General features: G+C 58.5%; 1 protein-coding gene across 1 annotated transcript; it reads right to left on the reverse strand.

Annotated features, from left to right (window-relative positions):
- Window positions 1-1,215: 1,215 nt before the first annotated feature.
- Window positions 1,216-11,500, reverse strand: Bcam (basal cell adhesion molecule (Lutheran blood group)). The gene is made up of 15 exons (XM_026403847.2): window positions 11,378-11,500; window positions 9,473-9,594; window positions 8,754-8,982; window positions 8,600-8,670; window positions 8,308-8,404; window positions 8,041-8,223; window positions 7,467-7,603; window positions 7,000-7,156; window positions 4,833-4,951; window positions 4,596-4,737; window positions 4,300-4,436; window positions 3,988-4,132; window positions 3,764-3,908; window positions 2,866-2,977; window positions 1,216-2,791 (listed from the first exon to the last, which is right to left on the reverse strand). Exons 1-15 carry the CDS (start codon window positions 11,457-11,459, stop codon window positions 2,786-2,788), a joined length of 1,884 nt encoding a protein of 627 aa, XP_026259632.2. The 5' UTR covers window positions 11,460-11,500; the 3' UTR covers window positions 1,216-2,785.
- Window positions 11,501-17,227: the final 5,727 nt, after the last annotated feature.

The following is a 17,227-nucleotide window of genomic DNA, read 5'->3' on the forward strand; positions in this document are numbered from 1 at the left end:
TTCCCTCCCTACCTTCCTTCTTTCTTTCTCCTCCTCTTTTTCTTTTGCAGTACTAGGAATTGAACTCAGGGCATTCTACTCCAGACCTGTATCCCCACCCCTTTTTATTTTTTATTTTAAGACAGGGTTTCACCCAGTTGCCCAGACTGGTCTCCAACTTGCGATCCTCCGATCCTCCTACTGCAGCCTCCTGAGTTGCTGGGACCACACCCATCAGCTGCTGCTGCCTTTTTTTTTTTTTTTTTTTTTTTGGTCATTTACAACCCAACAAGCCTTACACTAATACAATCTCTCCAAGTTCAGGAGATGTGCAGATTCCTGGGACATCCCAGGAATAGGAATCACTTTTCAGAATCCCAGATGTCCAGGTTTTGAAAGATAGTCAAGTTTTTTTTTTTAAATATCTTTAGTTGTAGATATTAAAATATAGGACACAATACCTTTATTTTATTTGTTTATTTTTCTGGGTGTCGGGGATCGAACCTCACACATGCTAGGCCATCGCTGTACCAATAATCAAGTCTTGTTACCGTGGGGGACACAGGGAAAGGCTTTCCAGGAAGGGGAAGTGTCATGTCACCAAGCATGGTGGGGACAGGGAGAGAGGAACTCTGTGTGTGAGGAGCTGCACCTGAGGAGGCCCTGAAGGCCAGGTGGAGGGTGGCCGTGCTCCTGGGAACAGGAAGCCCCAAGGTTGAGGAGCCAGGATCCTTCCGCTCTGCCTTCCCTCTCTCCTCCACCCTGCCCTTGGCCAAGATGGGAGCGAGGGTAGTTCTGAGGTGGGACAGACTGCCATCTGTATGCAAATTATCTGGGATGCCATGTAGATGAGGGACCTTATGCAAATGTGTCTTTCTGGGGGACAGGCTGAGGCACTACCTCATTAACTTGGGGACCAGGTGCTGGGTGGAGAACTCTGTCCTCCCTGGGGTCCCCTTTCCCCTCCCCTGTCCATCTGTTCACTCCCAGATTCCGTTTACCAGTGTCTGTCCCTAGAGTGGCATCTTTCCACACCTGGTCCTATCCCGAGAATAAAGGAAACTTTTTGGCTTTTCTCTGGGTCCCTCCATTCTTCCTTGCATTGGAGTAATAGCTAACGTTACTGCACAGGTATCCTGTGCCCAGCTTTGTCCTCAACACTTTCCTTGTTCAGTTCACTAAATTCTCCTTTCTACCCTCTGATCCTCTGTGTGTTTGCTGTTTTTTGGGGGGAGGCAGGCGGGTACTAGATAAACTTGCGATCCTCCTGCCTCAGCCTCCTCAGTGACTGGGATTACAGGTGTGTGCCACTGCACCCCGAGCACCTTTGTTTTAAATGAATTCAATAAGTCCTCTGAGATAGGAGCGCCTTTATCTGAGCTCTTCCGCTCTGGGTCTCTGCAGACTGCCTGGTCACCTACAGGAGACTACTGTCACCAATTTCCTTTGGTGCCAGATCTTACTTGGTGGAAGAAGCAAACTGTGGGAGGAGAGTGAGACCAGGAAGGCTTGGGGGGCATCCGGGAGGAGAGGCACCCTCATCCCTCACCTCGGGCTGATCTAGCACAGTCGCTGGTTTGCATGGGGCTGACTCCTCACGGCTGCCCTCTAGGGGCCAAAGTGGGACTCGTCTCCGTCTCCGTGTGATGCCCAAGAATCAAGGCTCAGAGGTGGATTCACCCAGCCAAGGTCACTGGTGCCTGCCTCCCAAATGCTTCTGAGCTCCTCTTTCAACATTTTCTCTTTCCCTTTCTTGCTGTAACCCTCTCTCTGAACCCAAGTTTTCTTTTTTACTTTTTCTGTCTCTGACTCTATCTCCCCCCAAATCTGCCTCCTCTCTTTTAATCTCTTGAGCCCTGCCCACCCCTCCCTCCTCTTTCCATCCTTCCTCACATCCCTCTTCCTGGGCCTCAGAGTCTGTCCTGGCCAGCCCAGGCCGGCCATCCACATCAGAGCGCGGCCTCCCTTCTTCCCCAGGGAATCCTGCTGCAGGAGCCATGACCCCCCCCCCCCCACCCAGGAGGCGGCTCCATCCCTAATTCCATCAACTCTACTTCTGGGAGAGCACTTGTCCCCTCCCGGCCTTAATTCCCTGGGGGGCTCTGGCCAGAGACTGGAATTTTTCCTTAAGGGGACAGCACCCCATTCCCGAGCAGGCACCGGTCCCTCCCTGTCCTTGGGGGAGGACCCCAGCATCTCTCTTCCACCTTCCCCGGCTGAGCCACCTCGGTGAGCCCTGTCTCTCCTCTCTCTCCATGACATCAGCCTCTCCTGAGGTCTCAAAAGGAAGTGGACAGGGCGAGGCAGCTGGGAGGGGGATCACCTGCACTCTGCTTCCCTTCCCTGACCGCCAGAGGCAGATCTGACCACAGGATGGTGTCGCCATGTCAGATAGCCTTTATTCCAGACTCCAGTGTCCACAGGTGGTGGGCTGGGGGTGAGGGCAGACAGGGGCTCCAGTGTCAGACTATGCAGCAGGACGTCAGGTGGGGGGAACCAGCAAGAGAGGCAGGAGGTAAAAATAGCCCGGGCCGGCGACCCTCGGTGCCTTGTCCCAGGCAGGGCCCTGGGCTTGGGTCCAGGAGCTATTCTGGGGCCTGGGAGAGTCACCATCCCTGGAGGAAGGCCCCCTCCCAGCCACCCCCGGCCTCCCTCCCTCCCAGAGGCTGAAGGCCGCTGGCCACGTGGGTCTCTGCCCAGCAGGCAGAGGAAGGAAGGGAGGGCCCGAGAGAAGGAAGAGGGGGCGGCGAGCAGGGCTCTGATGCCCGCAGCTCTGTCCAGTGACAGCCTGAGGAGGTCCTTGGGCTCAGCACTGTGGAGAAAGTGGGGCGCTCAGCCTGTGCTCCGGCAGGTCCCTGTCACCAGGGGGCCCAGGCCCTCACTCACCTCGTCTCCAAAGCCCCCGCTGCCACGCCTGGCTCCTCCACCTCCCACGAGAAGGCCCTTCTGCTCTGGCCGCTGGGACCCTGAGTGGCTCAGCTCTGGCTCCCCAGGTGGCCTGTAGGGAGAAGGGCCCCACGGGGAAGTGGTCACGTGGGGGAAGGACCTGGGCTGGGCTGGGGTAGTACTGGGATGGGGTTGGTGGTGGGCAGAGGGCTGGAGTGTGGGGTGGGGCTGGAGGGATGGCCCAGGGGTGGGCAGATCTGGTGGGGCCCCTTTGTGAGGGGTCTGGAGCGGCTGTGGGTTGGGGCTGAGGTGCCCTAGGCCAGGGGTCGAGATGAGCGTAGAGGGGAGCCGGTCTGGGATGGTAACGGGCTGGGGTTAGGGGCTAAGGAAGTTCTTTTTTTTAAATTGACATCAGGGGCTGACCCCTGAGGGGGGCTTAACCACTAAGCCATGTCCCCAGCCTTTTTTATATTTTATACAGAGACAGAGTCTCGCTGAGTTGCTTAAGGCTAAGTTGCTGGGGCTGGCTTTGAACTGAGATCTTCCTGCCTCAGCCTCCTGAGCCGTAGGGACGTTCTGAGTGGCGACGGGCTGAGACTGGAGAGCTGGCATTGGGATGGGGTCAGGGCCGTGTTGGCGTTGGGGTGGGGATGGGGAGGAGAGGATGAAGTGATGAGGACTCGGGCCGCAGCAGCGGGGTGGGAGTGCTGAGAGGGACTTGGGGACAGGTCTGGGTGGGCTGAAGTTGGCGTGGCAGCCGTGGGGGAGGAGGTGGGCTGGGGCAGCGTGGCTTGGCTGGCGGTGAACTGGGCTGCGGGTGGAGGGGGCTGGGCAGAGGGCGTGGCCTGGTGTTTGTGGGCTGGGCGTGGAGGGACCACTGGGGTCCTAAGACACTCACGGGGACCCTTTCTCTCTCCGCCTGCAGCAGCCAGGGCGCCCCTTGCGTCTCATGCAGTAGAAGACGGCCACCACGAGGAGCAGGAGGCCCACGCTGACGGCCACGGCCATGACGGCCACTCCGGCCTGGGCCGTCTGGGGGGCCACTGCAGGGAGAGGGAGGGCGCAGGGGCTCAGTCGGGGCTCGTGCCCCCTTCCCGGCTCCCCTCCCCCAGGGCTGCTCACCTGTGCCGAAGTGGAAGACGTGGCTGACCCTCCCGTGGGGGTTGGAGGCCTCACAGGCGACGCCCTCGCGTCCCAGGGCACTGGTCACCTTCAGGGTCAGGGAGCTGCTCACCCAGCCCTGCCCTCCGAGGACTGGCTCTGCAGGCTGTGGAGGCTTGGGTCAGGCCGGCCCAGGGACCAAGGGCAGGGCTGAGGGCAGAGGTGAAGGTGTCCAACCCCCCAGAAGCTGGGGACGGGATGCGGATCCGTGAAGGTCAGGGTCTCCCGTGGGGCTTAGTGAGGGAGGTGCAGGTGCAGAGGACAGTCCCTTACACGGCCACCCAGCTGACTCCAGGTGAGTTCAGGCTCCGGGTGGCCCCGGGCCGAGCAGGTCAGCCTGACTTCGTCCCCCTCCGTCCAGCCGCCCTCTGCCTTGGGCTCCATCTCCTCTGCCCTTAGCTCGGGCGACCCTGTGGGTGGGTGGCGACCAGAAAAAAGACAGTGGGAAGCACACACACGTGGGAAGGGAGAGGAAGGGGAGAGGGGACAGGGACGGGAAGACACGGGGCCAGACCATCCCGCTGGTCCCCCGGCCATCTTCCCCACCAGAGCTGACTCCCGCCCCGAACCTTGGACCAGCAGCTTGAAGCTCCGGACGCGGCTGAGGAAGGGGACGGTGGACATGGAGGCCTCGCACACGTAGGTGCCAGCGGAGTCGAAGGTGACAGGGCTGAGAGAGAGTGTGGGGCCGTCCCCCAGGGGCACTGAGTCCTGGGAGGGGAGGAGAAAGCCAGGCAGAGCCATGAAGAAAGGGTGGGTGGAGGCCAGGGGTGCGGGCGGAGGCCGGAAGCCCCTTTCCTTCCCACCTTGGTCCAGCGCAGGGTGGGGGCGGGCAGGCCTCGCGTGGAGCAGTTCACTGTGGTTCGGCTGCTGTTGAGGAGCACGGAGAGCTCCTCCCCGGTGCTGAGCTCCAGGGGGTCTAGGTCTGGAGAAGGGGACAGCATGTCACCTTCCCCAGCCCTCGCCCACTCTAGGGCTCTCCAGGGCTGCCGGGGTGGACACTGATGGACAATCGTCAGCAGAGAAGACCTGATTCAGTTCCAGGCCCTTGGGCCACATTTAGGAATATATGCCAAGCTCGGCCACTTTCCTCCAGAGGGGACATCTGAGCCCAAGGTTAATGGACGACCTTGGGAGAGAGGTGCCCCGGGACTTTCCAACTTTTTTTTTTTTTTTGTACTGAAGATGCTGTACCACTGAGTCACATTCCTGTCCCTTTTTATTTTGGGGGAGGTCTCAGTAAGTTGTCCACTCTGGCTTTGAACTTGTGATCCTCCTGCCTCAGCCTCCCAAGTGGCTGGGATTACAGGCATGTGCCAGGGCGCCTAGCCACCCAGACCACCCCTGAGGGACACCCAGCCCTCCATCCTCCCTCTCTCCCAACACCCATCATTTCTTTAAGACTCTATTTGTTCTGCCCCCACCCCCCCCCCCGCCCCAGCTGAATCCTTCTACTTCCTTCCAGCGCTAATCCTTGGGTGCACCTGTCTTGGGAACCCTAACCCTAACCCTCCCTGCCCTATTCAGTGAACCCTCCACAGACTAAGTGCATACTGGTTCCATCTCCCCTCTGCTTCAAATCTGGCTCCCTGATACCCTTGGCGTTATGGCCAAACTCCTTGATGCTGCTCAGGAGTTCCTGCCTGGTCTGGCCCTGGCCCACCTTGTTGCCCATCCCCCACTGTCCTCTCTTGCCCGCTAAGTTCCAGCCACCCTGCCTCTTACTGGCTTTCTCGAGGACACCAAGTCCTGCCCTGCCTCAGGGCCTTTGCACCCACTCACTCTGCCCCCAGTGTATCTCATCTAGATCTTTGTGTGTCTGCTTTCACTCTTCAGTTTCTTACTCGCGTGTCCCCTTCTCACAGAGGCCTCCCGGCCCCCTGTTGAGGACACACAGATCTCCTCACAGCACTGAAGGATTTGTTCTCCCAGCTGCTGAGGATAGCAGCTGCCAGCCCTCAGCTGTCAGCCCTCTCTGGGAACTGCCTCAGCTGCAGGGAGCCCCTGGTCCAAGGTCATGCCCCCTTCCCCGGGCAGCACACTGGAAAGGTCCAGCCCACTTATTCCAACTAGGGACAACTGTGAGGGACCGCCCTGGCATCCCAGGTTCCTGTGAGTCCAACCAAGGCCTTCTTTAGACAAGGGCCACATCTTGTCCTCTGCCCAATCTTGCTTCCTCCAGCTCCTGACTCCTAACAGAGGTGGGTCCCCAGGGACTCCCTGGAACCTTCTGCCCCTGGACCCCCATGTCACTATCAGATGACAGACGGCAAACCTTCCCATCTAAAACAGTCCCCGCTCCTCCGGGCCAGTTCTTGGATCTTATCAGTGTCATGGCACATAGATGACACCGGTGCTAGTGGAAGGGTCTCATTTAGCATTTAACGTCCCTCTTCCCTACCACGGTGGCTGGAGACTGGTTTGTCTGGCTCACAGATGTGTCCCCAGTACCTACTGCAGGGCAGACTGCAGGGAGGGATGCTAAGGCAAGCTGAGCTTTGCTTGTAAAGTTAACTGCGCAGGCGTCTTAGAGACCCAGATGTAAGAGACCGGTTGGAAGTCCGTGGGAGACAGGATGGGGACTCGCTCAGGTGGGGTGGGGAGAGAGCCTTGAAGGGGAGAAGGCTCAGCGGATAGCGAAGCTGGCCAGGTGGGCCTTGAGAGCTAAGTTCTCTCCCCTGGGTCCTGGGGAGCCGTGACAGGTGCTAAGTGTGGGGCCGGGGGATCAGGTGTGTGCTCTGGAAGGAGCTCTCCGGCAGCTGGTGCAGGTATGCAGGTACACTGGAGGAGGCAGGCAGGGGCCCCGGGAGAGGAACAGAGCAGACACCCCAGCAAGACAGAGCAAGGGGGGCAGGACGTTCAGGATGAGCAGAGCAAATGCCGGGCTGCGGATGCAGGGCCCCCTCCCGATCCCCGGGGCCCCCCCTCCTGCTCCCCCTGGCCCCCTCCCGCTCCCCGGGGGCGCTCTCTCACAGGCCACACGCAGCTCCAGGATCTTGGTGAGCTGGACGTCTTCAGCGGCATCGTAATCTTCTACTCTGCAGCCGTAGGTCCCACTCTGGCTCCGATTCACCCCCACCAGGGTCAAGTTGCCCTCCAGGTTTATGGTCAACATTTTCTCCTGCTTGTCCTGGGTGGCCAGAGAAGAGGAACCGGGCTCAGGGGCCACCCTGGTCCAGTGGGGTCAGGGGTCACCGTCTCAGGAGCTTTGCTAAGCCCAGAGGCACTCAAGTCCCAATGACAGGTTGGGGTCTGGGGTATGGCTCAGCAGAGCGCTTGCCTAGCATGCACAGGCCCTGGGCGCCAGCCCCAGAGCCGCAAATAAAAAGAAAGAAAGAGTAAAAGAAAAAAGGAAGAAAGAAAAAGAAAAGAAAGTTAGTGCAGGTTAGTAATTGCAGAGATCGGGGCCACGAATCCAAAGGGACTATGGGATAGGTCACCTGAAGGCGGAAGAACGTGTACTCCGGGCTGGGGCTGCCGTCCCCCTGGCAGAGCAGCTGGATAGAGTCGCCCTCGCGTACCCAGCCCTCTGTGGTAGACGGGCTGCCCACCCAGAACCGCACATTCTCCGTGGGATCTGGGGGCAGGGCAGGGAAGACAGGAGTCATGATCAGGGTCAATGTCAGACGAAGAGAGAAACGTCAGCCTTGGCCCAAGGTTAGGGATCCTTTGTTTCAAGGGTCAGTTCATCTTCTGAGAGTGGGCACCAGAGGTCAGAGGTTGATGAGCTGAGGGTACGGGTGAAGGATCAAAGGTGGATGCGGGTGACATTTGAGGCCTGATGTCATGTGGGGACCCTGTTCAGTGTGAGAGGGTGGAGCATGCCATGGGGTTTGAGGAGCTAGCAGAGATCAGGATGGGGCCTGAGCTACCATCTGAGGTCAGAGGCCAGAGGTCAGCAGCCAACACCTCTCACGTGTCAGCAGGAAGTGGGGTGAGCAGAGGGGAGCATGGAGGGTTGGGCCTGCGTGTGGTGTGGATCCCAGGTCAGGGCTGGGGACCACGGGGACTCACAGTGCAGGGTGAGGTGGAAGGGGCTGCTGTCCAGGCGGCCCTGGTTACCCAAGGGCAGGCTGTAGTGCGCAGCACAGTGGAAGCTGGCCTCTCGGTCTGCCTTGCTTGGCCGCAGGTAGAGGGTGCTGGTGAGGGACTGCAGGCCCGAGGCCTCGCGGACTGTCCGGCTGGTCATGTAGCCCTCTAGGAATGAGGGAGGGGGCGCTCAGCCAGCCTCCTGGCCTGGCCACTCCCACCTGGGGCTCTCTGGGTCCTTGTGCTGCTCACCAGAATTCATCTCCATGGGCATGTCCAGGAGCTGCCCATTTCTATACCATGTGATCCGGGGGACTGGGTTCCCATTCCGGCTGTTGCAGGTGGCAATCTGAGGCAGACATGGGCGTGGCCCTGGGCTTTGGGCCAGGACCCTGAAGTCTGGGTCCCCTCTTCCCTCCATCTCTCCCCATGAGATGCAGGAGTCCGGGCTCCCTCTCCCCAGAGCCCTGTCCCCTGCTGCTCAGACTAAGCAGCCCAGAGCCCTCCCCCCCAGGACCCTGGCATCAGGGTTGTCCCGAGGTACCTCTTGGGCAAAGTCTTCCATCACGGACAGCGTCCCTCGGTTGGGGATCACCTCAGTGGTCTCTGGTATTGCTGTGGGGAACACGTTCATGTCAGGAGGCCTTCCCCAGATCCTCGCCTGCCTGGCCCCTCTTGGGGTGCCTGGGGACACTCACCGAACACGCGGACCTTTGCGGTGGCCTCAGTGGTGCCCGAAGCCCCAGCTCTCACCACGCACACATAGTCCCGCTCGTCGCCCACCTGGGCCTGGGGCAGCTCCAGGCCCCCCTGGGGGTCCAGCTGGTACGGGGGGCTGCGGCCCCGGAAGTCATGCACTGTGCCTTGGAGCTGGGAGCCCTGCTGCTCAACAGAGGCCAGGCGGTGGCGGGTACCGGAGCGGTCAGTCTGTGTGTGGGGAATGTCTCAGCTCTGGCCACCGAATCTCACTCTGTCACCCTTCCTGTCTTCCTGCCACCTCCTGGGTCTGTCTCTTCCTCCTGCTGCCATCCTGGCCTCTCCCCTCCCTTCCTCTGTGTCCCTCTCCCCCACCTCTGTGCCCGTCTCTCCTCCCCATCTCCACCCTGCTGCCCTCAGTTCTCAATTCCTCTCCTTCTCTCCAGGCTCTGGCTTTCTCAGTGTCTGTCCCCATGCGGTCCCTCTCCCGAAAGCCAGCGTTCTGAAGGACTCCCTCTATCCTCAGCCCGGTCCAGGACCTTGGAGAGGCCTTTCCCCTCTCCTCTGGCCAAGCCCCAAGTTCCCATCTGTAAAGTGGAAACACAGATGGACAGCCCTTTCAAAGCCCTCTGGATTCTGAGGAGGGCATCCCTGGTGTGCCCTGCTTCCCTGTCCCTCCTGCTCCCCAGCCTGGTCCCCAGACCCCCAGCCAAACACTCACAAGGAACCATTCCAGCACAAAATGGTCAGGGTTCTCCAAGAGGGTACAGTTCAGGGTGACCTGCATTCCTTGCATCACCTCCACCAGTGGAGGCACAGACACATGCACCTTGGCCTGGGAACCTGCAGGACAGCAGTCAAGCTCTCCCACGGCCACCTACAGAACCCCTTCCAGACAGGACCCAGGGCTCAGGCCCAGCCTCCTCCCTCAGACCCAGGGGCCTCCTCCCTCAGGCCTCCTCCCAGCCTCAGGCCCCGTGAGCATTTCTTGCCCTGTCTCCCTTCACCTGCAGAACGAAAGCCCCCCGCCCCTTTGCTCAGTGTCCCTGGGATTACACTTCATCTGTCTTGGCTTCTTCACTAGAGCAAACGCCCCTCAAGGGCAGGGCCAGGCCTGGCTCCTCCCCTGCCTCCAGCACCCTGGGCAGGGACGGTGCAGGGACACACCGTAGATGTCTCTGCGCCCCGCTCTCCACAGGCCCCTCTCACCCCGGTCTCCTGCTCAGCCCCTGGCCCCCTCGCCTTTCCCTGCTCTCCCTCAGACTCCATCTCTGAGCTCCCGGGCCCTTCTGTTCTCTCATGCGTGGGGGGCTGGGGTGTGGGCTGCTGCTGAGGGCCGGAACTGAGGGCTGAGGCAGGGATGGGTGTGTGGGGGTGGTGAGGGGGACAGGGCTGGGCAGGTTTCAGGAATGTGGGAGGGACAGGCTGGCTGAGACCTGCCCAGCCTGGCGCCAGAGCCCCCTACCCGCCCCTTGGCCCCCCTGTCTCTTTAATAGAGCAGTGAAGAGGGTAAGGTGAGTCACCTCAGCACAGGAGAGGGGCAGGCCAGGATCCGGGGTCCAGAGGGAGAAGGCAGATGGGGACCTGGACTCAGGTCCTAGGGAGAGGGGGCTGGGGGCCGGGACTCCCAGGGCCTGGGGGCGTAGGAGGCTGGGTCCCAACTCCCATCAGGTCCTGGCAGATAGAACAATTCCTGCGGGAACTCCATGCGCTCCTGACCCTCTGGGCTGGCATCCTGGCACCGCCCTCAGTTCTTAGAACTTCTCTACCGCTCCCCGCCCAGCCTGGCCCAGGCCTACCCCTGGGGACCCACTATTTACCATGCTTGAACCAATCCAGGCCCCCACTTCTGGCCCCAGTTTCCCCCAGGGGAGTGAACAGGGGCCAGGCTGGTGCCCAGGATGGGTCTGAGCAGCAGACAGCCAGGGTAGGCAGAGATGCCCTCTCTCTCTTCTCGATCTCTTTCATATGCCTGTTCCCTTGTCCCCAGCCTCAGGGTCGTCTCCCCTCCCTCCACCTTGCAGGTGTATGGATTTATCTGGGGCCCCAGGAAGGGGATCTGTCACTTGGAAACACTTTGTTCCACTGTTCACTGCCCAGGGCTGGTACTCTGGCCCTTTCCAAGGGAGGCCCATTCTTTATTGAACTGGGACTCTGAATTTAGGCTGGGGACATCCTCAAATTGTATGAATCACTGGTTTAGGCATAGGGTCCCTACCTTTTCATAGGGGTGCCTATATCTCTCGAAACTTGAGACTCTTTGAGGGGACAGCTCTGGGGTTTTGGTCTTCTGTGTCATGGGGGAAAGCCACCTTGGCCACCAGGCGCTTGGACTCTTGGGTCTGAGGGAACAGGAGCCGAAGGGCTCAGATTCTAGAGGATACAGCCCAGATTCCAGGGTCCCGACTTGGGTAGGGTCTCACTTCTCAGGTGGTCTTTTCCCCAACTTTCCTGCCTGACTGTCCCAGTCTCTCGCTAGGAGGGGCACTTCCCCACGCCACCTTGTCCCTCCTCCGGGGGATCCCCAGATTTTGCTTCCTGGGGCGAGTGAGGGGCCCTTCCCCTTGCCTTCCCGCGTCCCCGGGGGCCGCCCCCAGTGCCGCCCTGCTCTCCGCGGGAGCCGTACCTGGGTGCGCCGCCAGCAGCAGCGCGAGCCACAGCAGGCGCGGGGCCGGGCGCGCGGTGGCGCGGGCGTCCGGGGGCTCCATGTTCGCAGCGGCGGCGGCGACTGAGCCGGGCTGGGGCTCGGCCGCTGCGGGGCTGGCACAGAGGCCCCGCCCCGGTCCCGCCCAGGCCCCGCCCCCTCGCCAACCTGGGCGCAGCGCCAGGACCTCCCACTGCCCGGGTGGACCTCCCACCGCCCCGCGCAGACCCGCCAGAGCGCGGCGGGCCCGGGCTCCGCCGTCCTCGCCCCAAGCCCCCGGCTGTCCCGCTTCTGCGGAGCAGCGCCTGCGGCGGGGGGGACCCTGACCAACCAGTCTGGCCAGTGGATGTCCCGAACTGGCATCTCAGCGGACAATCGCGGACCCTCTCCCCTTCATTCTACCCGGGGCCTTGAGACTCATTTCCACTATGGCAAGTAGCCTGGGCTTGCGTCGTGGATTTTACACCGAGTGGCCAGCAGTGGCCTCTCCCAGTGTAGCTAGTGGCCCCCAGCATTACCAGTGTCCCAGAGCAACTGCTCCCAGTCTGCCCTGTGATGTCCTTCCCTGTGGCGGCGCCACTCACGTGACCGGTCAGTGGCTTGGAACTGACCAGTTTAATCTCTTATCTCGAATGGTCTTCAATCTCAGTTCCGCCCAGGCCTCTGTAAGGATGCGACCGAGGGGCCCGGGGCTCGCTCCCTCTCTCTGCCCTGGAAGGCCCGCCCTCTCTTCTCCCCATCCAGGGAATCCCAGGAATGTCACCCCCCTTCCTGCTTCTTCTCTCCCCTTCATTCCCTCCCCACCTTGGGGGAGGGGAGGAGAATCCTGCTGGCGGGGCAGGTGAGTGGAGGAGGGGAGGAGGCTGGGGCACCTGGGGAGGGCGGAAGAGCCCAGCCTTGGTTGCAAGGGAGCGTTAAAGTCTGACTGAGGGAAGTCACAAATCAGACCCTCAGGACTTCTCACGGCCCATATCAGACTGGAACAAAACCCCTAGGGTGCTGGTTGGGGCTAGGGGAAGGGGGGTGGCACTGTGTGTCTGGGAGAAGCTAGTCTAGGACCTTAGGCAGAATGTGGGGTCACTGGTCATGTTGGGAGAGGTTCCTCAGGTCTCAGATCATTCACTGGTAAGAATGGAGCTTTCTGCCCCTGGACCTCCATGTCACAATCAGGTGACACAGACTGTAAACCTCCTGAGTCCCTGGCTTTGCCTATTTGACCAGAGGGAGGGCTCAGTAACAGGTCAGCCTGGGAATTATTGGCCAGACTGGTCAAAGCTACTTTTTTTTAATCCATTAGTCATACAGGAGAGCCATTGTTACACTAGGAAAGGTGACCTTTGGGTATTAGCATCACTATCCCCTCCTCCAGGAAGTCCTCCTTCAGGCTCCCCCATCCTCCTCAGTCCCCTGGGACCCTCACCTCAGCCCTGTGCACTCTGGGTAGTCCCTGTCTGTTGGAATAACTTTCAGTCGCAGCTAGCAAGCTAGCAGCTAGGAGCAGCTCAGAAGTGCTTGCAATGTCCACGTTTGCTCAGGCCTGACAGGAGGGCCTGCAGGGCGGCTGGAACCACATACTCAGCACTTGTGGTCAGCGTTGCCAAACTACTGGGCAAAGGGACTTCAGGGCATGAAACCCCTGACTCAGTAAGGGTCAAAGACCCTTCCAGATTGCTTTCCACCATGACAGCAATATTTAGAGTTTCCTCACGGTGCGGTTACGTTAGGCAGAAGATGATTGGCCAATGGATATTGTCTTGCTTATGTATGATTGACGGGCACGCCCCACTCGAACCCTAGAACAGTTGTGTGCATTCCAAAAAGAAACTGAGCTATGGGACGATGACTTGAGGGGGGTCTCCAGCCAGTTCTCTCACCAGCTCCCAGAGTCTGTGTGTTGATTCCGTGTCTCTACCCCCACAACAAGGTAGCCGAGTGACCATCGACCACCAAGGGACTTAGGAACACATACCCCTGTCTCTATTGGGTCTGTCTCCTCCACTGGACCATGAACCCTGTGAGGGTCAGGGCTCTCTGGGTTACCGTTGTGTCCCCCACCCAGACCCAAAGCAGGTACTAAGGGAAGGTTTGCAAGGTGCAAACTCAGAGGTCCACAGGCTTACATGCAAATTCCACCCAGACTGGTCATCGCAGGACACACTACATGGACACAGTCACATTCCAAGACAGCCCCAAGGGCTCCCTAGGACAAGCTTACACCCTGGGACCCCAGACAGCAACTCCCTCTGGCTCTTCTGTCCCTGGCTTGTGGACCTGCTTACCTGGGCAGGACCTGGGTAGGTGCCCTCGTCAGCCACCTGCTCTCCACCTTCAAGAACCCATCCTGGGCTGGGGATGTGGCTCAAGCAGTAGTGCGCTCGCCTGGCATGCGTGTGGCCCGGGTTCGATCCTCAGCATCACATACAAACAAAGATGTTGTGTCCGCCAAAAACTAAAAAATAAATATTAAAAAATTCTCTCTCTCTCTCTCTCTCTCTTAAAAAAAAAAAGAACCCAGCCTGCTAAGGTGCCGGGTGAGGCCAGATGTGTAAGAAAGAGAGAAGTCAGACACCCCAGCTTTGGCCGAGCACAGACTTGCAGGAACTGCTATTGTTAACGTCAACTGCCTGTCATCTACAATTTAGTCTCACTAGACAGCCACAGGGATCTTGTTAAAAATCTGCTTGTGTCAACCTTGGCTTCTGTCTCACAGTAAAAACCAAAGTTCTATCTGTGGCTTACAAGACCCTGGCACCTCCCTGCTCCCACCTACCACCCACTTCCCATGCAGTTCCACTCTTGTCACATTGGTCCCTGCTGCCATGCCGTTCCTCCGACACACCAGCTTCCGCCCCAGCATCTGCTCTCCCCTCTGCTGGGCCAGTCCTCGCCTGAGCAGCTTCCGCCTGGCTTCCAATCTCCTGTGACCCCCCCCCAGTCATCATCGTTAAGGTTCTGCTGGACCATCCCATCTCGAGGCCCCTCCTGATCTCCCTTCTCTTACCACGCTTTTTCCTCCAGAGCGTTTATTGCTGCCGGATCCAGTATGTTTATTTTTTATTGCTTGGCACAGACTCTAAACTCCAAGAGCAAAGGGACCTGCCCTGCTTCGCCGCAGTGCCTAGGACAGTGCTTGGCATGGGATGAATAAACATTGTGCACTGAATTAAATCATTTTCCAATTCTGTCCTCTCGAGCTCATGTGTATAGACACAGGCGTGCGTCACTTAACAACCGGGGTATGTTCCGAGAAAGGCGTTGTCAGGCAATTTTGCCACCGGCTGAACATCGCAGTGGCCTCGCACAGCCCAAGATGGCTATGATGTCACCGGGCCATGTGATCTTATGGGACCACTGTTGCAGTTGTGGTCCGTGGTCGACTGAGAGATACTTAGGTGATGTGCCATGTGACTGTATACAGCAGTCCTTGGCTATCCATGGGAGATTGTTTCCGGGAGCCCCCTCCCCAGGATGCTCAGGTCCCTTACCCATAATGGCACTGTATTAGCATATAACCTATGCACACACACCCCCCATACTCTAAATCATCTCTCAATGCCTTATAATGCCTAATACAATGTAAGTGTGATATAATCAATATGCTCTATTGTTTAGAAAATAATGACAAAAAGTCTGCACGTCTTCCATATAGATGTATTTTTTTTTCCTGAATATTTTAGATCCAAGTTTGGTTGGATCCTTGCAGATCTGGAAGGCTGACTCTTCTCATAGACAAGTCTTATCTTTTTCTCATTTGTTTTCTATATGGTATAGCCTAATTAGCTTTCAGAGGAGTCCACAGCTTGCAGAAGACGCTCATCAAGGCATGTGGAGGGGAATGGTTCTTCCCCCATGGTTCCAGACTTGGATCTGGAAAATGGAACTGCTGATATTTGGTGTCATATGAATGCATTTTTCTTTCTTTTTTTTTTTTTTTTTGGTTGAGCAAAAAGAGTTACTTGTACGGTGAGAGTTTAAAGAAGAGCTACTGCCTAAAGATGGCTGCACCCAATTTGTCATTTCCTCATGGACACCTGTCTTGAGCCATCCATGGGCTGCGTGTGTGAGCTCTGCACGTTTGAGCAGTATGAGGGGATTGGTGTGGCCTTGCACACTGATTGGGCAAATGTGCCTTTCCTCTCCCTCTGCCTGTGATCCCCCACAGCACTTGAAATGGGTGTGACTTGCCAAGATGTCAATCAATCTGCTGACCACAAGACATCACAGAGCAAGACTCCACCTTCCAAACCCCATTCTCTGCCTTATTTGGTGAAGAACATACCATCCAACCTCCCTATAGATGCAATTTTTTTTTTCCCTGAATATTTTAGATCCAAGTTTGGTTGAATCCTTGCAGATCTGGAAGGCTGTGTGTGTCCCCCCTCTAAAATAAAAAGAATCCGGTACATGCTCTCTTTTCAGCACTGCCCAGCAAAGAGCTGACCCTTGGGGTCACTGAGCAGTCCCGCCCTTGGCCTTAGAAACTCATGTTCCTGTGCTGCGTGGTTTCTTTGCCGTTTTCTTAATTACTGATATAGTCAGCTCCTTTGAATACAGCTCATCTCGCCAGCCTGGCCAGCTGGCGACAATCACCTACAGAGCTGGACCTCCCATCAAGAGGTCAGACTTGCCAGGTGTGGTGGTGCACACCTGTCATCCCAGAGGCTTGGGAGGCTGAGGCAGGAGGATTGCAAGTTCAAAGCCAGGCTCAGCAATTTAGCGATGCTCTGAGCAACTTAATGAGACCTTGTCTCAAAATGAAAAAAGACTGGGAATGTGGCTCAGTGGTAAAATGCCTCTGGGTTCAATCCCCAGTACCAAAAGTCACGTCTGTGTTGCATGCATAGTTGGTTGAATTGTGGGTGCAGAGGGATGGAGGTGGAGGCCGGCCGTCCTCACAGGAAACCCACCGAGCACTCCCTGGAGCAGCTGTGCTGGGGGAGCCCACGCCAGCAGGTCCAGAGCCCACTCTTGGAAGTGTGGAGACTTCAGAGACCCTGGCCAGCCTCCAACCACTCTGCACAGGGCAGCCTGGAACCACGGACGGCTCCATTTGATGGCACCCACTCCCAGGGTGGAACCACTCAGCTGAGCCCCACCCTGGATCCGCCCAGCACCCTCAGCACTCAGCCATCCTGCGCTGCTGCTACGTTGGAGAGGATTTGTGATGAGCGCAGCTAATGAATGGGGCAGCCCGTCCTGCTTCTAGGGCGGCTCGGGCAGCGAGGTGACTGCAGTGTCCGGTGCTCATCGGGCACCAGCGTGTCCTCATCAGACTGGTTCTGTGGGGTGACTGTGGCTGGTGGCCGGTGCTGGCTGGCTGCCAGTCTTCTTGCTCCTTTTCCCATCCTGGCTCTCCTGTTTACTCCTGGTTTCTGTGAGTGACCCAGAATCCTCTCAATAGGTTCCCTTTCTGTCCCAGGAGGCGGCTTCTGTTGCTTGGAACTCAGTCTGGGATACATTTCAAGCCCCTTCCCATGGCCGTCTGGGCTCAGAGTCTCCTCCTGGAAGCCTTCCTGGCCTTCCCAGGCTGGGTCAGGGGTCCCTGTGCTCTCCTGCAGCCCTGGGGTCCCCCACCCCAGCCGTGCCCACCCTGGGCTCCAGGTCTCTCTCCCCCACTGGACTCTGAGTTGCAGGGGGGGCAGTGGCCGCTGCTCAGCCCAGGGCCTGGCCCAGGGCCTGCCCTCAGGGTGGGGGCTGGGTTAGCCTGAGGGGAGGGAGCTGGGTCCCTTGGGATTAGTGAGGCCATGGGAGATGCTTTCCCGGTGCCACATCGCCTGGCAGAAGGGCCCACAGGGAATGGAGCACGATAAGAGCAGGTTGTGGCGAGCCTGG

This window comes from Urocitellus parryii, chromosome 15, assembly GCF_045843805.1.
Source record: "Urocitellus parryii isolate mUroPar1 chromosome 15, mUroPar1.hap1, whole genome shotgun sequence".
Classification (NCBI taxonomy): Eukaryota; Metazoa; Chordata; class Mammalia; order Rodentia; family Sciuridae; genus Urocitellus; species Urocitellus parryii.

What these genes read in the sequence shown, in the direction of transcription:
- Bcam (XM_026403847.2), bottom strand. Translation starts at nt 11,459, where the DNA reads ATGGAGCCCCCGGACGCCCGCGCCACCGCGCGCCCGGCCCCGCGCCTG. An exon ending in GCTGCTGGCGGCGCACCCAG is followed by an intron (nt 9,595 to 11,377) that starts GTACGGCTCCCG and finishes GCTGTCCTGCAG; the next exon opens with GTTCCCAGGCCAAGGTGCAT. An exon ending in CGGAGAGAGAAAGGGTCCCC is followed by an intron (nt 2,978 to 3,763) that starts GTGAGTGTCTTA and finishes TTCTCCCTACAG; the next exon opens with GCCACCTGGGGAGCCAGAGC.